Raw genomic sequence first — 25,317 nt, 5'->3', positions numbered from 1 at the left:
TACCACGCCGGGGTGTTTGAAAAAAGGCAAAGACCAATTTTGGAAAGAAAAACATCTGAAACTATGCCAAGCAGTTTTAGTGGCGTAAAAGTATGCTTCCCTTATTTAAAAAAAAGAGAGAAACATTCACAAGCTCTCACAGATTTGTTGTTCCTTTCTTTCTGCCACGTGTGTGCTCAAGCCACAATTTACTGCTGCCCGTTTGCAGTGTTTGGTGCTGGCACATCGAAGGGCTCTTCTGTGCGTTATCCTAAAGCCGACATGCTCTCTGCCTTCCGTTAACCCCCCGCGGTGAAGTATGGTCAATTAATCCCCGCACAACCCTGAACGGTGGATTGACAAAAGGGGCTGCAGCATGTACGGTACTTAAACGGAGTTAAGAACCGTTAAATAGCAAACAAAATACCGGGGTATAAAGACTTTAGCTCCACAACCTGTTGTACGTGGTGGTCGCCCATCCAAGCAGTGCCAGATTAAGCTAATTGCGGGCCTGTAGCATATGTTGTAAAGGGGCCCTAAATTAAAAAACATGCAAATATTAAAACACCTAAATGTTTAACTTGCATGGTAAAGTAACTGTATTTTTTCATTTGCTATACAGCCAGATAATACGACAAATCGCTAACCTTAAACACCCAGTCGTTCATAAAAGTTGAAGGCAGTCTAGTACTATAGTAATAGAGCAAGTGCAGAAGCACTGAACCGGAATTGATAGCCAGAAAGCATTTAGTGCGGGGCCCTTGTAGTGCGGGGCCCGTAGCATATGTAGCTACTATTGCTACTAGGATCATCCGGCACTGCATCCAAGCTTATGAGATCTGACAAGATTGGGCGACTTCTGGATGACTTGGCGTGGGCAAGCATTGCACATTGCTTCCATCAATGCTGCCACCCTCATCCGCTACCTCCCGCCCAGACAGACCTGGGCCCGCCTTGACCCATCTATATTAGCTCACTGCATCGCAAGCACGATTCGGACTTTCAGTAATCCATCCGTCCGATCTGCAGGTCAGCAAAAAACAGCAGCAGCAGCAGCAACATCAACGGTGGAAGTCTACGACAATAACAACAACAATCCAGAGGCCTTAAATCACAACCGGAAAGGAATTGGTTAAAGCTCTCCCTCCCCCTCCCACTCTCTTCCACTACAGCACTTAACTGAGCAGCAAGAAAACTTGTACACAAACACACGTCGTGTCATTAAGAAGCATTATGGGTGAACCCGCCCAATAAATAAACATACATTCGTTCTGCGTCTCCAAGTACACATAAAATAAAATGTGTTTTAGTCAAAGGCCTATTGGCTCATATTGCTTTGGAAAGGCGATAGGCCGATGAATGAAAACCCGAGCCCTTGAGTGCTTTGACACTGCACGGGACACGGCGCAACAGGTGATAAGCCACTAAATCCAGACACTTGTTGATATGAGCAAGAGGCTTGGTGATGCAAGTGATCGAGTCATGGTGTTATGTTGTTGTGCTGCACACACACAGGCCATGCTGCTTGTGTGAGTATAACGTTTGGGAAGCGTTAGTTTGTAGCGGTGAGCACACCGCGCTACGAACCCGGCGACCGGAGTTCGACTCTCACTCACGACCAACACCGGTGACAATTATTTGAACCAGTCCTGGGCTTCCCCTAGGTCGACTGAGCCTCAAAATTAGTACTTGGTGCGGTGTGTAAACATCGCCACTAGGGAGACAAAGGTGGCTGGGGCGTGGTGCTGGCCACCCACCCCCTCGTGTGCCGTGCCGACCTTCATAGGTGCTCGCTAACCACACAGCATGTTAAGGCTTTACGGGGGATCTTTGTCTTTGTAGCACGTTTCACTATGCATGGTGTTAATATTTATGTTGTGTTTTTTAGAAAGCCTTAATTAGTTTCGTGTGAATTTGTGCATGGGTTGCAATACCGGTCCAGGGACATTATCTGTGAATGAAAGACAGATTTATCGTCATCATCATCATCAGGGCTGCCAATAGGGGGCACCAGGGCCCGGAGAAAACGCCACTGAGTGGGCCCCCCAAAGCACGGGGACCAGGGCAGTCGCGCCAATTCGCCGTAACCTGGGGATGGCTCTGGTCATAATCGTCAGCGATGCTCAATCCACTGCTCGCTCAATCTCTCGCATTCCTGCGACATGGAATGCCATCGAGTACCCGCACGTGAGTTGACTTAACCCCTCCATCTGCCGCGGTGGATGTGCTCTCGGCCGCGGTCTCTCCTCGGCGAGTCGCCGGTTTTAACCGTAGATGGAGCGTGAAATCAGCTCGTGGGCAAAGGCGCTGGGTGGATGGTTCCATCACAGGATCACGATCTTGCCTTGTTCCAGCAGTGGATCGCTTATCATGACCAACTGACGACGATGTTGATCATGACAAACGAATGTCACGATGAATCAAACACTGAATTCATAAACACAAACACATTCCTGCGGAGGGAGCTGGTAGGAACGTTGGGTTGCTCGGTCAATGGCCAGGGTCAACGGCGGCATGGTGTATTCCTCAAATATGGCCGACTGTGAGGGCGGGCACGACGGACACAATAATCCCCTGTGGGGTGGTGTAACCAGGAGGTTCCTACCAGTATTAGTTACTACTTCAACACACTGCTCTGTTGGAGAGTAAACCCGCAACATTTACAAGTCGAGTACTGTGACGTTTCGCTGGTGATTACAACCAGCTTCATCAGGCGATCAACCAGAATTAAAATGGACGCGATCTAACGCCCCCCTCTTCCCCCCCCCCCCCCCTCAAAAAAAACCTTCATTACGGATAACATTGGTCGCGAAGGCCTACGCGTTCAACAAATGCTGAGTTGCCCAATTGTCGCCTTTCGCAGACGCACATCACGTACGCCGAGGTGAGGCTGCAGCCGGCGAAGAGCGAGAATCCGCAGCGGAGGAGCAGCTCGGAGGTTCACTACGCCACCATCATCGGCACCGTCAGCGGTGACAGCGAGTGCTTGTACTCCACCGTGCAGCAGGCCATGCCTGCCTCGAGGAAATAAGTGTCATAGCCCACCCCGCCCCCGCCCCCCCCACCCCTGACTGCCGATTGTTATTTTTTTATATATATATATAAATTTTCGTTAAAAAACCACGTGCCGCTTATGACCCCAACACTTAATAATCAAACACGGTCTTAACCCTTTCACGTTCCGAAAGACGGTCTGCAAGCTGCAGGGTGGGTGTCCCGTTCACCGCCGAATCTCGGAACGCGCGAGCGGTTTGCGTGAATTTTATTTAGAGAGGCTTTGCGCCGTTGTTTTTAAAGTCTCGCCGCAGAGAACCGTAGCGACACGACCCGCGCTCTACGATAGCTGGCGACAAACTGTGCCCCCGCGCATGGCCTTGTGGGAGCCGCGGTACGCCTTCCGAGCCGAAGACGTACCGCCTAAAGGTATTTTATTTTCGAACGGCAAAGGGGTTAACTCGCCAGGCAATGCAATCGACCTGCCCACCCCGTTTCGCACAAGGCATAATTTCTTACGATATATTTAGAAAACAAATCGATAATCCAGCATGCTGGCACAAGCACGCGCAACCCTGTCACAATAGACGATCGATTGAACTCTGAGTCCATAGGGCGATAAGCACGGACAATTACGTACGTCCGAAATCATCACCACGATGCAGCAAACCGCGTGTTGATGAATTCAGGTGCGCCTCCCAGGTCAGGTCGCGATTCGCTGCGATTTTTCCTTTGGCATTTCAAGTGGCCGAGCAGACAAGGTGGACCGTCGTGCAGCGGCTATGCTTCGCGTGCGCACAATCAACGATAAGCACTTCGTCTTTTCACATCGGGCTCGGAGTCAAGCCGACTAAACTTGCAGGGGTTCTTTGTTGTTGTTGTTGTTGTCGTTTTCTATTCCAAGACGACTTTATTTATGAGACTACGGCATGGGCGATGAGAAACAAAACTGCATGGCCGCAATGAGTTTGGCGCACGGGAGGCATTCGACATAACACGTCTGTGTATTTGTACGATGTATATTTGTACCATGTATGTTTGTACGATGTATATTTGTACGATGTATGTTTCGTCCAGACATCTCCCCAGAGACCGCTCCACCAATTTCCAGGAACGATAGTTAAATTTTTAAGTTTATCTCATATCCAGTTTAATGTGAACAATGTCAATAATTGTGAACGATTCGACCCTTTACCGAGTCAATTGGATGATAATTGGCTCTGGAGCTGCTAATTCAGTCTATCATTTCCGATGACCTCGGTGCAAAACTGGAGCTGCATTTCAATATCATACAATGGATAGGCATTCACGCAGTTTCATGTCCCCCCCCCCAACACATCTCCAATTTGTACGGCGCGAAAGAGGTTCTACATATGTACACGCACCCTGCCGAGCAATGTGTGCCAGTGCCGGTGAATCTTATCGGACTTTCCGCTCGACTGATATATCCAGATCTGGGTCAGTTTGTGGCCAAAATAGAGTGCAAAACTGCACGCGTAAGGCATTGTGATTCGAATCTCATTATTCACGGCATGTGTGTAACGGTTTTTCAAGTCATCAAGTAAATTCTATTCATATTCTCACGGTACAAGTATCGATTCATACCATCCCACAGTTGGCGAATGATTTCTGCGCCAGATGTGAATGATACGCTCGCATTGTTCCACGTAAATGCCACAGCGACAAACAGAAAACTGGAGGAACAAGACGGCGACGATCGGAGAACGATACAAAAGTGAAGATGCAACACAACAACTATTGTGTCAAATCGAGAGCCGGAATCGTGACAATCCATAGAATTGCTGTGGTTGGTGAATATCTGCATGCCCACTGCCAATGTTTGGATATCACTCATCAAGGATGTTAGCCGTGGCTGATAATGGAGCTCGGTTCACAGAGTTCAGAGGGAACTCTGCCAACAACTGCACCACTGCAAAGACAAAGATCCCCCGTATAGCCTGTAATAGACTGTCTGTGCAAGTACCGTTAGCGAGTGGCACCTATGAAGGCCGGCACGGCACACGTGGAGGTGAGGGGGGGGTCAGCTCTACTCCCGGCCGCCTTTGTCTCCCCAAGTGGCGATGTTTACACATCACAAACCAGGTACTCGCTTTTGAGGCCGAGTCGACCTAGGGGAGGCCCGGGACCGATTCAGATGATCGCCACTGCTGTTGGCCGGGAGCGGGAATCGAACTCTGTTGGCCGGGTTCGTTAGTGCACCCCAACCAATTGCTCCGCCACGCATACAAGATGCATGATGAGTACATGGTACTGAGGATACGAACTTCAATATCGTTTTTTTTTTTACCGCGCGTTGTTTCTGGATGTCAGACGTTTCGCTGACACCTCGTTCAGGAACCGAGTCGGAACAGCTCACGTTGAAGTTGCAGCAATCCAGGACGCGCAGCGAAACGTCGAACGTCCGGCGGAAAAAGTAAAAAGAACGCACGCGCCGTACAACTCGCACAACGATATCGGGAGAGCTTTTAAAATGCGTGCGTTTGAACAAAGGCACGTCACGTGTTTTCGGGTAGAGAGGAGAGAGTGGAAGGAGAGAACGCAGCGATTCCTGAAGAGATAACACCACGCAATTATGACGGCACCCTCCGGATCAAATGTCTTTCCTAGTTGGTTTCTTCATAGAGTGGGAGGGTTGGGGGGTCCAAACCAACCCCCACTCTGCCCCCCTAAATAATCAGACCAGGTGTGTAGAGCCGTCACACGGGTCATTCCCGTTACTACGTTCTCCAGATTAAGAGACCTACGGAGAGTGAAAGTGAAGCTCAAGAAGAGACGAACGTAGCTTCATTTGCAAGAGTGACTTGGGGGTGGGGTGGTGACGATGGGTACATGTGTAATCCCAATCGAGTAATTTTCGATTTTGGCAAAATTTGGACCGTGTAAGACGAACCCCAAAACGATCTCCCGGTGTCAATACGCCTACAGTTATACAAATATGGACACACACTCTGAATCGGATTATAAGACGCACCACCCCATGATCATTTCATATGCAGAGGGATTAAGTGCATCTTGTAATGTACGGTGAGAAGAATCTTAGAATACGGTGGTGATGTGAAGCATGGGGTGACATCATTACCCGTCAACGCTCTTTCATGTTGAATGTCTGTGCCATGACGTCTTTTATTTTAAATTTCAGTGTGTACGCTTTGGTGTCATCTGTTACGCTTGCTATATTTTTTGTATATCTTTTAAATTTCAATACGTTTATTGTAATGTTTATTTGTCGATGTTCTAGGTACGTCATCAATTTATTATGACATGGTTTATAGAGTATATGCAGTTGTGTTGTGCCAGAATGTATTTTCAGTTAGAATATTTTAAATATAAAGTTTTAATTTGTGTATTTCTTTGTTAAGTGTAATCTTTTCACATATGTATGCACACACACACACGCGCAATATATAAGCAAAACTCAATTTTGTCTCCCACTTTCAACAACACCTTGCAGATCAATGTCATCCAGCAGTGTTAGATTCACCAAGAAAATGTCGTAATCGGTTTCAACCTTCTGGGTCTCATCGTCAGAGTCACTTAAACAGCGGCTGCTGGGTTTCCAGATGTTATGAGTCAGAGCACAAACTATGGGCCCCCTGTTCAACGCAATAACGAAATACTTTATTGTGCACGATAAATGCATTATAAGCAGAGCATTATACACAGCTCATCAACATACTAACTGTTCTCTTTGGGTTTTTCGGTAAAGTCACGTAGGTGAAAAATAAAATAAAAATAAATTAAATCACGAAGTTTCGGAGGCAACACAAGCTTCCGTCTTCAGGTGGCAAAATTACTGTATCAAACGTGATTTAATTTATTTTAATTTTATTTTTTACCTACGTGACTTTACCGAAGAAACCAAAGAGTGTGGACCCTTGCAGTCACGAAAACTTCAAATCTAGAAATACTAACTATTTTTGGAATTTCACCAGGTAAATATTACTTGTTATATTTTACCAGGTTAAGTCCCACTGAGCTATGTAATTATTCTTCGGAAGCAACCTGGCCACAAATGATAGCTCAACGAAGTAGCCTATCAATGTGGACATTTATAGCAGACAAATACTCTACATGCATGCCGATTCTAAATGTGGAGGGAAAAACCGGAGCACCCGGACAAAAATCCACGCGACCACGGGGAGAAAAATACAAATTCCAAATATACAGGCGCCAGGGTTGGGATCGAACCCACGTCCTCCTGTATCCCAGTTATTTGGGTATCAACATCAGCATTCACCCTGGTAACATTATAGCCTCCCCCAAGGATTTGAATGTCAGTGGAATTTAATGAATAGCTTGGTTACTTTACAATGATAATTACTATTGGAAAAACTGCGCGGTCATGACGAAGACCTCTAATTATAACTCGACTTTACACATTGTGATATTTCAATGAAACCCACGTGTCTATGTTATGCATAATAAGCGAGATCGTCGTAAACACTGCAGCAGGATACGATAATTTGGAGACTAAACATTAAATAAAGTAACAATAAATTAATTGCACATCATAACAACCTTGGGTTTTTTTTAGGTTTAACACGCGCCAAGGGGATGTTTTGTTATTTTAATGTTGCCGTGGTGTAATTGTGAGCGCACTGGACTTCAAATCCTGACGGAGGTGCTCTTGGTGCGATCTCCTGGCCCGGCATCTCAAAAATAATGGGCACGTTTTGTTTGTTTGTTTGTTTTTGAGCTGCTCGCCTCTGTCCACAACCAGTGTAAATGGGTACAACCATTAAACATGCAAAGCACTATTGTAATGATGGGGAAATAGCCACACAGTACGTATATATTATCTTTATGATTTCATATATATTTTACAGACAACGCAAGCAGCCGTCCTCAAGTGAAGAACAGGTCTGTCTTTGCGACAGACCTGTCTTTCCGACAGACCTGTTCTTCACCTGAGGACGGCTGCTTGCGTTGTGGCCGAAACGTCGTGATAATTATTTTATTATGTTGTTTTATTATTATTTAATTATTTCCCTTCTACGTGACTTTACCGAAAGAACCAAGAAGATGAATCCCTGCAGTCACGAAAGCTTTAAATCGAAAGATAGAACGATATTTTACAAAACACGCCACGAAAGTAATCATCTCATTCGCATGCTGCCGGCGTTGTTAATGGTTCACACAGTGGCCTCAATGCGGATCTCCCGGTGGGCGATTCGATCTCCTGGCCCAGCAGTTGAAACAAACGAGGGCGCTTATAAAAAAAACACACACACACACAAATCTCCCCACACCCCTCCACCCAGCAGTACACGGTACAGTAAAGTGTGGGTAACTCCCTCCAGCGGGGTAGAGGGAAATTCTTCCTTCCGTCGGCAGTGGCATGAGCAAACAATTGCAGTGTTGCGCCTTTACCGTTTAAGCAATGCACGTTGGGTGGGGCGGGTCCCATTCCGGGCCAAGGTTAACATTGCTGGCGATTGATATCTGAACCGGTCCTGGTCAACACTAACCCGTACCGACCGGCGTGGTGAAGTATAGTCAAAATCCGCACCCCATAACCAACACAGCGCGCGGGGTAGCTGTCATCCAGCAATGGATTGACATTCCATTTAAAATTCGTAAAATAACTGTTAGATACACGAGGCAATGAGAGCTTAAAGATTACATTACGTAATGGGCAAAAAAATTACGCATCGAAACAATTTAGCTTTTTTTTCTTTCGTACTCAAGAAGAGCCTTGCATGTTGTTGCCAGCCATTACTTTCGAATGTATAAACATCTCTGAATGAATCGGCTCCTGAAAACAAATTAGCCTCCACTCAAGGAACGCAAATAACAAGAACAACAACAACATTGATTGCGCAATGCCCCAATAACAAACGGGTCTCGGTGCCGCAGGGGTTAAGTCGGAAGGGCGCCCGCAGCTTGAACTCTGCGTGCCCCAGCGAGGCAATTAGAATGGGAATGAGTGACCTCTTACTGCTCCCAGTGGGAATGCTGCCGTGGTGCAATGGTTATAGCACTACTGGACTTGCAATGATGACGGCTGAACGATTAATCGATTTCAAATCGAAATCGCAATTTTTTAAACAATGCGATTAGCGAATCGCAAAGGCTGCGATTTTTTGCGATTTGATAAGTCCTATTACTTTCATATTGGAATTGTTTTATTTTTTATTATTATAACTTTATTTAACTTAACAGTTGCTCTATGTTTGGTTGTTCTATTTCAATTAAAACATTTGATTAAATACATGTTGGAAGCAATTCATATCTTTTAAGTTATCATCCTTGCATGAGAATATATAGAGCAGTTCATATTTTGATGGTATCATGTGGTAATGCTCCATCACGTTTCAAAGCTATTACGCAGTGAATATTGAACTGGAGCTTGACTTTAACAAATTTAATCGCTAATCGCAATCTGTTAGAAAAATCGCAATTAGATATTTTCCCCAAATCGTTCAGCCCTATGCATGATGCCCCCCACCCCCCGCTCTTTCCACCCAGCAGAATAAATAGGCACATGACAGTTGATGGGCGCGCCTCGGTGACGAGATGTTAACTACCTCGCCTGGTATACAGGAGGTCGTGGGTTCGTAACCGAACCTCACGACGCCTACTGTGTATTTGGAGTTTGCGTGTCTCTCTCCCCATGGCCGCGTGGACCAATTTTTCCCTCCACATTTATAATCAACGCGCATTTTGGAGTATTTGGCTGCTTTACATTTCCACACGAGACGCCACTTGATAATAGGGTTGTTTTCCCCTTTCTGCCAACAAAACAGGTGTTAAGATGTTAAAACACCAAACTGAAACCTTTTCAAGGAATCATTTCTGCTTTAACCACATATACTTGTTTTGCAAACCGCACGAGGTTATGTTACTGCACTACAGTCATCCACGCTTGGCCAATGCGTGTTTGTGAATGCGGCACGCACAGACCAAAGAAAACTCACAAGTGTGGGACAACAGCCGGTTGTTTTTCTTCTTCTGCGCTGCCCTGCCCTCTGCTGCCCACCAAGGAGCGCCGCAGCCTATAACACCTGTTTTTTTTTGTTTAACACGTTTTTCTTTGTTTAACACTTTATTTTTGGTTTAACACATTTTCTTTTTTAATTAACACTTTTTTTGTTTAACACGTTTTTTTGTTTAACACGTTGGCTTTCGCGACCAATATCATCCATAAGTTTTTTTTTTTTGAGGGGGGGGGGGGGTGTTAGATCGCGTAAATATAAAAATGTTTCGTTGAAACCCGCCACCACCCAACACAGCCAAATCGTAAGGGTTGTCACGTAAACAGAACGTGGCCAATTCGTCACTAGTACAGCACCACCGGTGTGTTGGAGAGCCGAGCCACAACATTTACAATCCGAGTACGACGATTCGCCAGTAATTACAACCAGCTTCATCAGGCGACAGCCAGATTTGTGGAGAAGTCCACCTGTTTCGTTCCTTACATAGAGGCGTAGATGTGGTGACCACGCTTCTGCGCTCTTGCGCAAAGTTAATCTATGTACATCACGGTTGCCCATCCAAGCACTCTCTATTGCTGAAGCTCGCGTTAAGCCTGCCGAGATGGGGCGCACGGCGGATGATTCGGTCACCTGATTTGAATGAACAAATTGATGCCGTCACTCGCCACTTTGACGATTTGTTCAACAGTGCGAGCAACGCGGATTGCAGCCTCATTCTATCCCACACGACCACATCAAAGGTTCCCCATGTAGCCTTTAAACATACTGTTGGGGTAAGTGCTGTTTGAAGGCCTTGCACGGTCCGACGCACGAGGGGGGATGGGTTGGCCACCACGCCCAGCCGCCTTTGTCTCCCCAGTGGCGATGTTCATGCACCGCACCGGTGTACTCAGTTGGTGCTCAGTCGAAACTACGGGAGACCCGGTGTAACAGGCTAAAATAACCCCGGCCCCGATTAAACCCGGGTATAGTTTGGCCCAGGCCAGAGTATAACCGGGGGGGATAAAGTGTCCTAGGCTAAACTACACCCGGGGGTTTAAACTAGACTGGGCCAGACCATACTCCTCCAGGCCAGAAGATGCCCCATGTAAAAGTTCAAACGAACTTCAATCGATATCTAAAAAGCGTATAAATGGAAGTAAGAATCTCAATTTGATCAATTGAAGCATTTTTAGGGTTAGGGATAGGGTTAGGGATAGGGTTAAGGTTAGGGTTAGGGATAGGCTTAAGGTTAGGGATAGGGTTAAGGTTATTATACAACAAATTCTGTTTGAAGCAATCAAAGTCTATGTGTTTACAGTTTTAAATAAAATGTTGGAAAAATTTAGTAATTCATGTGTATATCGCTCAACACTATTACTATCATGGGGGTATGATTTGGCCTAGAGGGGTATAATTTGACCTCGGCCATAATATACCCCAGAGTATAAATTGGCCGATGCCATAATATACCCGGGTATAATCGAGCCTAGACCGTTTTAACCCCGGGTATACGACGGCCTGGGGGTATACTACGGCCTGTTACACCGGGACAGGTTCAGACAATCGTCACTGGTGTTGGCCCGCAAGCGCCCACACACACGTGCACGTACACAAAAACACCCCCATCCGTTTGCTACCCACTGAGATTCTAATGACTCATGCCAAAGCGCACGTCGACCACGTGCCAAACGCGTGCGCACACGCACATAACTCTCATGCCGTCACACTTCTGGGGTTGGGGTGTGCGCTCTTGTCACAGCAGAGGAGGCGGGCGGGGGGGGTAGGCTGCTGTGTAAAGTTTCATGTTGATGTGCTGGGGATGTGATCATGCTGGGGGTGTGTGCAATGCGTGCGCGCGTGTGCCTATGGGCAGGTAGTGTAGCAGGTAGCGCTGCGCTGCGAACCTCTGGCGACCCATGTTCGATTCCCGCTCACGGCCGACACCAGTGACGATTATATGAACCGGTTCTGGGCCTCCCCTAGGTCGACTCAGCCTCAAATGAATACCTGTTGTGTAAATATCACCACTGGGGAGACAAATGCGGCCGGGTGTGGTGTTGGCCACCCACCCCCTCGTGTGCCGTGCCGGCCTTCATAGGTGCCCGCTAACAGCACCTGCCCCTACAGTCGGTTAAGGCTATACGGGGGATCTTTGTCTTTGGGGAGCAGTGTCGCAGTGGTCAGTGATGCACTGCGCTATGAACCCGGCGACCCGGGTTCGATTCCCGCTCACGGTCGACACCAGTGACGATGATCTGAACCGGTCCTGGACCTCCCCTAGGTCGACTCAGCCTCAAACGAGTACCTGGTGCGGTGCGTAAAAACATCGCCACTCGGGAGACAAAGGCGGCTGGCCAACCCACCCCCTTACGGTCTTCATAGGTGCTCGCTCACAGCACTTGCCCCAACAGTCTGTGCAGGCTGTACGGGGGCATCTTTGTCTATGGGCTCGTACGCGTTTCGTTAAAACACTTTCACTGGACCCAAAGAGGGAAATCGAAATTTAAAATAAAAGTTCACTTTCGAGTTGATGGCTTCCAACGCGTGGTGGGCCGCGTTGCTGATTTTGTGTGCAAAGAATAGTGATGTCACCTTGGCATGCAAGGCATGCTGCGATTCCTGTTGCGTTTGCAGTTGAATACCTATTCTTCTTTGCAGATACAGTACTCGTGTATTATAATTACCGGACTTGGTGTGCATTGCACTATGAATCTGGCCGTCTTAGATCGATTCTAGGCCACGGCTAACATCAGCAGGGCGAGTTTTACATGAACCGGTCCAATCGCTCTTCACAGACCCACACTCACCAGAGTGGGGAAGTATGGTCACGGGGGGGGGGGGGGCTTCATCAGCAGTGTATTCACAGAGGGAGGGCTGTAATTGATGTGAATTAAACGATGAGTTTTTGGAGACTGTTCAATTGAGTTAGTTGCGCAATGTGTACATGGGAAGTGACTTGGTGGATTGGTTATTCGCGTGCAGCATGATCAAGTGCCTGCAATGCGTCGTTGTTACTGTAGCAATACGATCATAGCTGCACGCTGTTTGGTATTATATGGCGTCCGATGATTTGTCCAAATTATTTTCACAGTGGCAATTGTATGCGCGACAAAGCCTCGAGACTTCTGCATCGATGAGCGTTGTTTGGCTTAGCGTCGGTGGAAAACCTGGAGAAAACCCCACCAGGCACACGAGGGTTTTGTAGAACGACTCAGCACCGCACGGGTAGACTAGATAACACATTCCTGCGGAGGGAGCTGGTAGAAACGTTGGGTTGCTCGGTCAATGGCCAGGGTCAACGGCGGCGTGGTGTATTCCGCAAATATGCCAGACTGTGAGGGCGGGCACAAGCCGGCGTGAGTAGGTTAAACGTTGAGTTTTATAAGGGTACCACGGGGTGACCAGCCCCTCCCCACCCAGCCCCACCCCTCCCACCCCCCACCCAGCCCCACCCTCCCCACCCAGCCCGCCCCTCCCTGCACGACGGACGGACACAATAATCCCCTTCTGGGCTGGTGAACCAGGAGGTTCCTACCAGTATACATCGCTGTTTTGGCATCACCTGGCCGCCTCGCAGATCCACACCCAACAACGACTGGCGTGCAATCTCCTGTGGGCACCACTACCTCGCCTGGTATACAAGGAGGTCGTGGGTTCGATCACGACTCTAACGCCTGCTGTCTATATTTGGAGTTTGCACGTGGATTTTTTTCCAGGTCCTCGTGTTTTTTGTCCCCCTCCACATTTAGAATCAACATGCGTTTAGAGTGATTGGTTGCTATGAAAGTTTCACGTTGATATGCCACTAGGATTAGCTACCATTTGTTGGCCAGTTCGCTTCTGGAAAAGAGCTATATATATAGCTGAGTGGGCCTTACCTGGGAAAATTATTGTTTTATAAATAGTCTCATCCCCTGGCCTCTTCACAGCTTCACGCCTACAACGTCTGGCATGCCACCTCTTGTGGTCACCCAACTACGAACTCTGCTCAACAACTCCTCCTGATCTAGGGTCTACCGCTGTGTTGTTACGCGTCGGGGATGAGCACATCGGCTGCCGTCAAGTGGGGCCTGGGGTGTTACGGTTTTGGCGGTGTGGGTTCATGCGTTCTGCACTTGCGTGTTGGGGGCTATACGGAGGGGGGGGGGTCTTTGTAAATTAATATGAAGCTGGGATTTTTGGATGGATTGTGGCGAGTCGGTGCAGTAGCGCAGCGTGGGTGGCGGAAAGTCCACCCCGTTCCGCCAACCCCGTCCCACAATTACCCCCCGTGTCTGAGCCTATCCGGCCCATGGGCTCCAAATGCAGCAGTTGCACCGCCTGCACACTCGATAGCTACGCCATTGGTGGGTAGTGGTGGGTGGGTGGTGGTAGGTGGTGGTGGTGGGTGGTGGTGGTGGGTGGGTGGGTGGATGGTGGTGGGTGGGTGGTGGTGAGTGGGTTTCGGTGGTGGTGGTGGTGGTGGGTGGGTTTCGGTGGTGGTGGTGGGTGGGTGGGTGGTGGTGGGTGGGTGGTTGGTGGTGGTGGTGGGTGGGTGGGTGGTGGTGGTGGGCGGGTGGTGGTGGTGGGTGGGTGGGTGGATGGTGGGTGGTGGTGGGTGGGTGGTGGGTGGACACACGCTATTCTTGCACTCGTGTGCTGTACTGTCCTGTATCACGTTCAAGTTCACGTTCATTTATTAGGTAGAGCCCTGTGAGCCATTCGGCTCTTGAATCGGGTGCAACCGCAACAAACAAAAAACAAAAACATGAACAAAAACATCTTAAAGTGAATATGTGACTAAGTGCAAACAGAAAATCCAAGAAAAGACAGTGGATGCACGCTGTTGCACTTGCATAAGAATTTCAAGGCAAAGGCAAGCTGGGTGAGCGACTGTGATAGGGATTTGGGGTGGGGGTATGTGTGTGTGTAGTGGTAGAAAGTGGGAGTGTTGGCTTGTGGTTGGATAGCGCGCGGTGGTGACGGCTGGATGCACGCTGTTGCAATTGTGTGTTATGGTGGTAAAGTGATTGTGGCCCGACCTATGCGTGTGTGTACATTGTGGCAGGGGTGAGACTGTGTGTGTGTAGTGGTAGGGGTAAGTCTGTGTGTATGTAGTGGTAGGGGTGAGTCTATGTGTGTGTAGTGGTAGGGATAAGACTGTGTGTGTGTAGTGGTAGGGGTAAGACTGTGTGTAGTGGTAGGGGTAAGACTGTGTGTGTGGTGGTAGGGGTAAGACTGTGTTTGTGTGTGTAGTGGTAGGGGTAAGACTGTGTGTAGTGGTAGGGGTAAGACTGTGTGTGTGTGGTGGTAGGGGTAAGACTGTGTTTGTGTGTGTAGTGGTAGGGGTAAGACTGTGTAGTGGTAGGGGTAAGACTGTGTGTGTGTGGTGGTAGGGGTAAGACTGTGTGTGTGTGGTGGTAGGGGTAAGACTGTGTTTGTGTGTGTAGTGGTAGGGGTAAGACTGTGTGTGTAGTGGTAGGGGTAAGACTAGATTTGAAGCTTTCGTGACTGCAAGGATTCATATTCTTAGGTTTTTTCGGTAAAGTCACGTAGGTAAAACATTAAAATTAATGAAAGTAAAATAAAATAAAAATCACGACGTTTCGGAGGCAACACGAGTCTCCGTCATCAGGTGGGACCGTCACAGCCAGATTTGCTGCATCAAGTGAGGCAATGATTCAAGATGTAATCCCTTAAAAGCAAGTTGAGGGGGGAGGAGAGGGGTGGGGGAGCTCATCAGAATGTGGTAGCCAATGAGTGGAACGTATCCAATGTAGCAACGAAACGTCATGTTTCTGATCGTGTCCGCGAGCACAAGTCAGATCTGAAACACGGCAGAACTGATTCTTCGGCCGTTGCCGATCATTGCTCCAACTCGGTGGGCTCTCATGAAATTGTCTTTTCCGAGACCAAGGTTCTCTGCAAACCTCCCGGCTACCATCAAAGGTTTGTACACGAAGCCATACAAATATACAAACACAGACATAATTTCAACCGTGATGATGGGTACAAACTTAGTAATCATTGGAAAGATGTTATCAACCACGCAAAAAAAAAAGACTTAATTACACATTTTTGGACCATCTTATCTGACAGGCACTATTTTACTGTACTTTACCGAGTGTTAACATCCCCAGTGTTTAACAGTACTCTCTTCATTGTTCAGCCAGCACTGGTATAAACATGGGCATTTTCGTTCTTTTCTATCATGTGTATCAACAGGTGCTTGTACACACACATGTCCACGTACACTTGCACCACACTCTCTTTTGGCCTCCCCTCCCCCTCTCTGTCCAATGCGTTGGCGTGTGCAGCAGTAGTTGCTTGCGCACAACCACGTCCACGCCGCCGACTTGTACCACGTCGTGCATTCTTTTGGCCCCGCCCCCCCCTCCCGATGCGTTCTACGTGGCACGTCGTGCCGTCTTTGAGCCCCGCCCCCCTCCCTCCCGATACGTTCCATTCATTGGCTACCACATTCTGATGAGCCCCCCCACCCCTCTCCTCCCCCCTCAACTTGCTTTTAAGGGATTACATCTTGAATCATTGCCTCACTTGATGCAGCAAATCTGGCTGTGACGGTCCCACCTGATGACGGAGACTTGTGTTGCCTCCGAAACGTCGTGATTTTTATTTTATTTTACTTTCATTAATTTTAATGTTTTACCTACGTGACTTTACCGAAAAAACCTAAGAATAGGGGTAAGACTGTGTGTGTAGTGGTAGGGGTAAGACTGTGTGTGTGTAGTGGTTGGGGTAAGACTGTGTATGTGTAGTGACAGGGGTAAGACTGTGTGTGTAGTGGTAGGGGTAAGTCTGTGTGTGTGTGGTGGTAGGGGTAAGACTGTGTGTGTAGTGGCAGGGGTAAGACTGTGTGTGAGTAGTGGTAGGGGTAAGACTGTGTGTGTAGTGGCAGGGGTAAGACTGTGTGTGTAGTGGCAGGGGTAAGACTGTGTGTGAGTAGTGGTAGGGGTAAGACTGTGTGTGTGGTGGTAGGGGTAAGACTGTGTGTGTAGTGGCAGGGGTAAGACTGTGTGTGAGTAGTGGTAGGGGTAAGACTGTGTGTGTAGTGGTAGGGGTAAGTCTGTGTGTGTGTGGTGGTAGGGGTAAGACTGTGTGTGAGTAGTGGTAGGGGTAAGACTGTGTGTGTGTGGTGGTAGGGGTAAGTCTGTGTGTGTAGTGGCAGGGGTGAGGCTGTGTGTGTGTAGTGGCAGGGGTAAGACTGTGTGTGTGTGGTGGTAGGGGTAAGTCTGTGTGTGTAGTGGTAGGGGTAAGACTGTGTGTGTGTAGTGGTAGGGGTGAGGCTGTGTGTGTGTAGTGGCAGGGGTAAGACTGTGTGTGTGTGGTGGTAGGGGTAAGTCTGTGTGTGTAGTGGTAGGGGTAAGTCTGTGTGTGTGTGGTGGTAGGGGTAAGTCTGTGTGTGTGTAGTGGCAGGGGTAAGACTGTGTGTGTAGTGGCAGGGGTAAGTCTGTGTGTGTGTAGTGGTAGGGGTAAGACTGTGTGTGTGTGGTGGTAGGGGTAAGTCTGTGTGTGTGTAGTGGTAGGGGTAAGTCTGTGTGTGTGTAGTGGTAGGGGTAAGTCTGTGTGTGTGTGGTGGTAGGGGTAAGTCTGTGTGTGTGTAGTGGTAGGGGTAAGACTGTGTGTGTGTGGTGGTAGGGGTAAGTCTGTGTGTGTGTAGTGGTAGGGGTAAGTCTGTGTGTGTGTAGTGGTAGGGGTAAGTCTGTGTGTGTGTGGTGGTAGGGGTAAGTCTGTGTGTGTGTGGTGGTAGGGGTAAGTCTGTGTGTGTGTAGTGGTAGGGGTAAGTCTGTGTGTGTGTAGTGGTAGGGGTAAGTCTGTGTGTGTGTGGTGGTAGGGGTAAGTCTGTGTGTGTGTAGTGGTAGGGGTAAGACTGTGTGTGTGTGGTGGTAGGGGTAAGTCTGTGTGTGTGTAGTGGTAGGGGTAAGTCTGTGTGTGTAGTGGTAGGGGTAAGTCTGTGTGTGTGTGGTGGTAGGGGTAAGTCTGTGTGTGTAGTGGTAGGGGTGAGGCTGTGTGTGTGTAGTGGCAGGGATAAGACTGTGTGTGTGTGGTGGTAGGGGTAAGTCTGTGTGTGTAGTGGTAGGGGTAAGACTGTGTGTGTGTAGTGGTAGGAGTGAGGCTGTGTGTGTGTGGTGGTAGGGGTAAGTCTGTGTTTGTAGTGGCAGGGGTAAGACTGTGTGTGTGTGGTGGTAGGGGTAAGTCTGTGTGTGTAGTGGCAGGGGTAAGACTGTGTGTGTGTGTCGTGGTAGGGGTGAGGCTGTGTGTGTGTAGTGGCAGGGGTAAGACTGTGTGTGTGTGGTGGTAGGGGTAAGTCTGTGTGTGTAGTGGCAGGGGTAAGACTGTGTGTGTGTAGTGGTAGGGGTGAGGCTGTGTGTGTGTAGTGGCAGGGGTAAGACTGTGTGTGTGGTGGTAGGGGTAAGTCTGTGTGTGTAGTGGCAGGGGTAAGACTGTGTGTGTGTCGTGGTAGGGGTGAGGCTGTGTGTGTGTAGTGGCAGGGGTAAGACTGTGTGTGTGTGGTGGTAGGGGTAAGTCTGTGTGTGTAGTGGTAGGGGTGAGGCTGTGTGTGTGTGTAGTGGCAGGGGTAAGACTGTGTGTGTGTGGTGGTAGGGGTAAGTCTGTGTGTGTAGTGGCAGGGGTAAGACTGTGTGTGTGTCGTGGTAGGGGTGAGGCTGTGTGTGTGTAGTGGCAGGGGTAAGACTGTGTGTGTGTGGTGGTAGGGGTAAGTCTGTGTGTGTAGTGGCAGGGGTAAGACTGTGTGTGTGTAGTGGTAGGGGTGAGGCTGTGTGTGTGTAGTGGCAGGGGTAAGTCTGTGTGTGTAGTGGCAGGGGTGAGACTGTGTGTGTGTATTCTAGATTTGAAGCTTTCGTGACTGCAAGAATTCATACTTTTAGGTTTTTTCGGTAAAATAACGTAGGGGAAAATAAATAATAATAATAAATAAATAAGCAGAAATTAATTTTTTATTTCTAATATTATTTCCATTCTTTATTATTTCTTTTATTTATTTATTTTTACCTACGTGACTTTACCGAAAAAACCTAAGAGTATGTGTGTGTGTAGTGGCAGGGGTAAGACTGTGTGTCCTGCTCGATGTGTTTGGTGGTGTTTGGTGGTGTTGGGGGTGGTGGGGTGGTTGTGGGGGTCGTGTGGGTGGTGGTGGGGGTGGTGGTGTTGGGGGTGGTGGGGGTCGTGTGGGTGGTGGTGGTGTTGGGGGTGGTGGTGGTGAGGGTCGTGTGGGTGGTGTTGGGGGTGGTGGGGGTGGTGGTCGTGTGGGTGGTGTTGGGGGTGGTGGTGGTGGGGGCTGGGGGTGGCAGGGCGCGATGCGGCGATTGGCTCGCGTGACAACAACTCGCGGGGCCAATGGCGAGGCGCGTTCGGGACACTACGCCCTCTTCTGCACGACACGCCGGGCCTTTAATACAACAACAACACCACCACCACCACGAAAACCTCCCCCACTCACCCCCCCAGACCACCATCACTACTACCGGCGAGCTCAAGGCGGGATCCAATGGCAAGCCGCCTTGCTGCTGCCCTCACCGGCACATTGCCAGGGCGAATGGGGAGAGACGTTCTTTGACAAAACAACAAAAAAGGTGGTGGTGGCGGGAGAGAGGAGGAGGAGGGTGAGTGCCGAACGCCTCCCCGCGTGTTTACATCGCGGGCAAAACGCCGGCTCGCGGCTTGGCGCGGCGCAAAGCGCGGAGCGGATCGACGGAAGCGTGAAAGTGGAACTGGACTACTTCCCAGTAGCGGCGTCTTTCCACTTCTTACACCAACGACGTGTTCCACCTCCTCTACCTCCTCATTCCACCTCCACACGTTTCTCGTCGTCGCATAGAACGGTACGTAAACTGGCTCGGTGAGACGTTTCGTGCGGGTTTAGACGAGGAATGTGTTCGGGAGAGATGAGAGAGAGAGAGGTGAGAGATGGGAGAGAGATGAGAGATGGGGCGGTGCGGCGTGGGAGGCCGCCGGGTTTTTGCGGATCCGCGCGGATTGCCGCGCCGGGTTTCGCTATCCGCATTTTCGGTGAAGGTGTGGTGATGGTTGTGGGTTGTTGATGGTTGTGGGTGGTTGTTGATGGTTGTGGATTGTTGTGGATGGTGGTGGTTGTTGTGGGTGGAGGTTGTGTGTGTGTGGGGGGGGTTTGCTTCGGGTTCGCGATGAAAACAACGCGGCTTTGCAGTTTTAGCGGCAGCGATAACAAACATGGCCCCCTCCTCCCCAACCCGAACACTTTAAACGGGGACGACTCGAGAGAGAGATAAAAGTACTTGTGCGTGCGTATCGATACCTCATCTAATAGGGACACTTTGGAAGGGGGTAGTTGGTGGTGGTTTTGGGGGGGGGGGTGGTGGTTTTGGGGGTGGTAGTAGTGGTGGTTTTGAGGGTGGTGGTGACGCCGGTTGTGTTTTTTTTTATCAATCTGCGGCACAAGCGACGACTTTATAAGTTGTGTTCGTGTGTGTGGTGTACACCGGCGGTGCACGCCGAGTGGACTGTAAGGAAGCCGGGTTCTTAGTCTTCGTTTTTAGCGGGAGGAGGAGGGGGGTGGTGGTGTTGTTGTGTGGGGAAGAGCCCCCCCCCACCTCATTTAGTATAAAATCTATTTTATTTGCCTTCGGGCAGCATTTTTTTTTAAATACCAGCAAAAGGGTACGAGATCAACAACAACAACAACCTATAGGAACACCAACTACAAGTAAGCTAAATAGATAATAAATTCCTCGCCCGCAATCAAAATTTGTTTTAAATTTTAGTCCGCCCACGACCACCACCATCATCACGACCACCACCACCATCATCACCACCACCACCACGACCATGAGCTCGGCACGACACGGCAGGGCCCCGTCTCACCCGGGCGCAGTCGGCATCGCCGCGCCCGGCGGTGGCCGCCCTCCTCCCTGTGGCCCCGTCGGGGTCAAGGTCGAGGTCAGGTCACGAGGAGGCGACGATCCGGGCTGGGAGCCGCCGGGCCGTGGTGACGGCTGCCGCAACGGAGATTCCGGCTTCCCGGGCCGGCGCAAGGTATGGGGACGAGGATAGGTTGGGTTGGGGGGGGGGTCTTTGGTTGCATTGAATGCTGCCTGGGGGGTTTTTCATGTCCACAGAGTGCGGTGGTTACAACCAAACCACCCCACACGAACCTCTACAGCACCCCCCCCCCCCAATTCGTGTAACGAGAAGCTAAGCGGGCGTTGAGCCTGGCTAGTGGGGGTGTGTGCGAACACCGGCGCAGTTATCGCTGCTGTTGTTGTTGTTGCTGCTGCTGCTGTTGTTGTTGTAGGTTGCTTCCGTGGCTTGTATTGTGAGCGAGGGTGGTATGGCAAACACCCCACGTGTCGTTCCCCCTACGCAGTTGCAGGAGGCTTTACCCGCCTTAACCGACCGGCACTGACCAGCGAGGTGAAGTATGGTCAAACGAGCCACGCGTGGTGGGGAGGCCTTTAACGTGTGCGGGCAGCGAGTTGATGGTGTACATGAACGCATGCGCCGCGTTTACCCGATTGCTAAGTAACGATTACGCGTTTATACACGGTACTTACTGTATGGCATATTGCGTGCATCTTGGTGCGAGTGCAGTAGTTTGTTTTGAAATGTGTGTGTGTATGCAATTGTATGTAATGCAGGTTGGTTTAAGTGTTCCGTGGGGGTAATAGCTAAGTGATTTAGACGTGCACGCATAGGCGGTCCAACGCACATCGCGATGCCGCTCTGCAATGTACGTGCCGACACTTTCACGTGGCCTCGAAGTGCACCTAGCCTGGCACGAGCGCTGCTCGGTGGCAAATGGCGAGTTTGTTGCCCGTACTAAATGTTAGACCGAGCATCGCAATACGAGAGAGTAGCCAAGCATGGGCTGTTCATCCTCGACCATGCTTAATCCACCGTTGGATGAATCCCGCGAGAGCAGTGGCTACAATGTCCGCGATCTTGCGACGATGCAACCACCTGCACCCGAGCAGATTCCATCGGACGCGTTAGGTGCCTCCTTCCCTTGGCTGTCGTCTCTACCGTCATTATACTTCGCCACCGGCCATCAACCATCAAGAGCCCTTCCGGCCATGACGTGCCCGGTTCCCAATATTCGCTTCCTTTCCTTTTCCACCGGTCAGATTGACGCTTCTGAATCGAGTTATGTTTCTCTCGTACGGGTGTGCCCCGTGCTTCATCTCGGTTTGGAATTCCGTTGGGTGTTTGTTGTTTTGTAGTGGAGGAGCCATTGGTTTGAGTAGTGCCGCATTTGCAAAACATAACAAACCAAAGCATTTGCAAACCATAATATGGGGAAGGGGGAGGGACACGTGTAAAACTGGGTTAGGAGATTAGCCAAGGACTGTGTTGTTGGAAGTGTGGCGTGTTGGTTGTTGAGATGTAGTTATTGTCGAGGTTCCGAAGCTCATACCATTAAGCAGTTATTTATTTCCCAACTCTTGTTTGCCAAGAGGCCAGCCTCCTAGACCTTTGCCTGTGTTAGCATTTACGTGCGTGTGTGCTATGGCACACACGTGCCCACCTGCGTTGTTACAACACGTAGGCTGTTATGAGCTTTTATTTTTTGTGACCCTTAAGTGCTTTCTATCGGCTGTGTGGCGACACACTCCACGGGAGGCGAAATGTTTGGTTGGCTGATGACGAAGATCGTGTAATTTGTACTTGGCACTAGAGTTAAGTTGCGTTTCTTTAGGATGACCCTACCTAGGATGCAAATTTGAAAATTTGGATCGTGGAGGTTTTTTTGGGTTATGGGTAATATTGGTCGCGAAAGCTCGAAAATTTCGGTCTACCCATTTTTGTGAGCGTAGGCTTTGCTATGTGCCAAATGTCAGCCTCCGAGCACGTCTAAAACGTCTTAAGAATTTACATTTATAAGGATGGTATATGGTATGTATGCTATGTGATTGATGCCAATTATTTACTCATGGTGTATTTTTTTCCGGTAAAAGCCTCACCGAGTCTCAAGACTTATTTCAGGAGGGTCCTGCTCCATCGGAATGTTTGGCCAATTTAGTGCATGTGGGAAGGTAACTCAATTGCCTGTAGAGAACCAACCACACATGACCTTGTCAGCTCATTCACGATGATGGGACCGAATTAATCTCTGCTATAGTTATTCTTGGCCAGCAATTACCGCTTTCTGCAATCTCAAATCCTTTTCCATATATTTTACCATTGTGTCTGTCCACCCAGTTTTTTTTCTTCTAATTTCTGTATTTAGCCACATACTCGGGGCAAACATTCAAAGTTACACACGGGTGGTGGGTGAGTTCTCCAGCTCAGTTGCTCCACATGCTACCTCTTGGACATGTCGCCAGCCCAGTTGGTTTTTGGATTTCGCAAATCGCGAAATGATCTCACTATTCCTTGCTGCCAAAATTTGTCTGGAACGCAGGCGTGCACCACAAGCCAAGTGAAACTGCGTGAAAGTTCACTTGTGTTTTTGCGTTGCTACGCAGACCAGTGTACACTCGTGCAAGACGGTGAGATATTACTTGAGGTGTTTGTTGCAAGTGACTCCAGGACCCGTATTGAGAGAACGTGCCTGAGAGTTCGTTCACTGTGGAGAGATGGAGCTAGGGATCGGTTCATGTGCAGGAACTGGTGATGGTTTGAAGGAGGCCTTCATCCAGCAGTGGCTTGATCATGGCCCAGCACCTCCGATGAGCATTGGTTGGCTACGTTATGGTGCAAAAGAAGTTCAAAACAAATACGTACATGTTCTCTTGGTTCTTTCGGTAAAGTCACGTAGAAGGGAAATAAAAAAAATAATAAAAACATAATAAAATACAATTCTCACGACGTTTTGGCCACAACGCAAGCAGCCGTCCTCAGGTGAAGAACAGGGCTGTCGGAAAGACAGCGTCTGAATGAACACCACCAAGCTTGGCAGCGTATATTTAAGCTGGGTTAGAGGAGGAGGGAGCCTTGACAAAGGATGATGACACCTATCAAACCACAGTGGAGAAGGGACATTTTTATTTTAAGCATCTACATTTATATTTCTACCTGTCAATTGGAGATAAGATATCTGCGTAGATCAGGAATATCTCCTTTTTAAGAGCTCCATTGCAACGTGATATTTGCACAGCACATGGTTGATACCACACCGGAGGAATCTCACACACGAGACATTTAATAGTCATGATGACAATATTTAAATTCGCCCTTGTAAGCAAACTTTGCGAAGATGATAATTAGGGCTTAAGAAGTGAGCGGGTTAAACATGAAATAAAAGAAAGCAAGGCATATATTTGGCAGATGTCTTTGGCAATGACACACAAGCAATAAACTAATCTCCACGTTCGTCACTTGCACTGCCAGATAACGGTAAAACGCGTCGTCAACTTTCGCTTGTCCAGGTGCAATACATATGTACACGAGGCAATACAAACATGTGTTCACCTATGTATGATGGGGGTAAAGCGTTAGAATTTGACGTCTGTTTTAATTGCTTCTCAAAGAAATCGGTTTGGATGCCGACATGTTTACGGTCACATTGCCACCGAGTTTCTGACCCTTGTGAGAAGCAGTCATAATTATATGGGTGCATAGATGTTGGAGATCACACTACATATACATGAATGTCTTAACCTTTGAAGAAAGCTATCATGTACACAGTTTTATAAAATCAATACCAAAAAAACCGTAAAATTTTGCGTACAGAGGATTTTGCCAACATCAGTTTAAAACTGTTTTGAAGTGTACTTACTATACGGCACCCACTGTAGAGTGCAATGTCCAACTGTAAGTGGGTCACACCATGCTCTGAAGAATGGCCATTGCTTATGATGTTCACTCATTTATTTTCGAAGGCAACTCAAAGACGCACGGGGTGAAGTTTTTTTTTTAATCAACAGGGTTCGTCTAAACCAGGGGTCGGCAACCAAAACAACAACAACAACAAAGTTGTATTTTTTTCTAATTAGATAAAAAAAACTATTTCAAGAGCCACCAATGCATGTGAATACAAGACGGGTGGTCCTGAACAAATAACGTCACGAAGCTACCATTAAAGAGCCGCAGTGTAGTCCTCGAAAAGCCGCAGGTTGCAGACCCCTGGTCTAAACCCATTGATTAACATTCACCAAAACATTGCCATTGCTGCAAGTGAAGGCAGCGCGATTGTGCAATTCCGCATGTTTTAAAGTGGGCACACCGCCAAGCGATGCCAGCCGCTAGATGAGAAAATGGAACGCAGCACGAGGAAGCGTCACATGGTGATTGGATGGGCTCGGGGAAGTAATGTTTCTACTTCCAGAAGCCACTTATAATGCATTTAGATCCGTATAGTATGTGAACGGAACCACTGTACAGATACAGTGGGCGTATTTTATAGAGGCAGCCTGTGACAGAGACAGAGGAAAACATGGTCTTGCGTCTAGACTCGAGTCAACAGTGTGGA

The 25,317-nt window shown here is 48.7% G+C and overlaps 2 protein-coding genes across 3 annotated transcripts in view; both read left to right on the top strand.

The window, feature by feature from the left end:
- Positions 1–6,283, top strand: part of LOC144931349 (uncharacterized) — a 79,529-nt gene extending 73,246 nt beyond the window's left edge. The window contains exon 8 of the mRNA XM_078855153.1: positions 2,843–6,283. Within this exon, the coding sequence (XP_078711279.1) occupies positions 2,843–3,010 (168 nt within the window). The 3' untranslated portion in view covers positions 3,011–6,283. The remainder of the gene's footprint in view (positions 1–2,842) is intronic.
- Positions 6,284–20,295: 14,012 nt separating this feature from the next.
- LOC144931726 (uncharacterized) overlaps positions 20,296–25,317 on the top strand; it is a 63,572-nt gene continuing 58,550 nt past the window's right edge. For both annotated transcript variants that reach the window (XM_078855946.1, XM_078855945.1), the window contains exon 1: positions 20,296–20,942. In XM_078855946.1, coding sequence (XP_078712072.1) covers positions 20,736–20,942 — 207 coding nt within the window. In that variant the 5' untranslated portion in view covers positions 20,296–20,735. The remainder of the gene's footprint in view (positions 20,943–25,317) is intronic.

This window comes from Lampetra fluviatilis, chromosome 4 (genome assembly GCF_964198595.1).
Source record: "Lampetra fluviatilis chromosome 4, kcLamFluv1.1, whole genome shotgun sequence".
Lineage (NCBI taxonomy): Eukaryota > Metazoa > Chordata > Hyperoartia > Petromyzontiformes > Petromyzontidae > Lampetra > Lampetra fluviatilis.
This window is presented reverse-complemented; position numbering and strand designations above follow the sequence as displayed.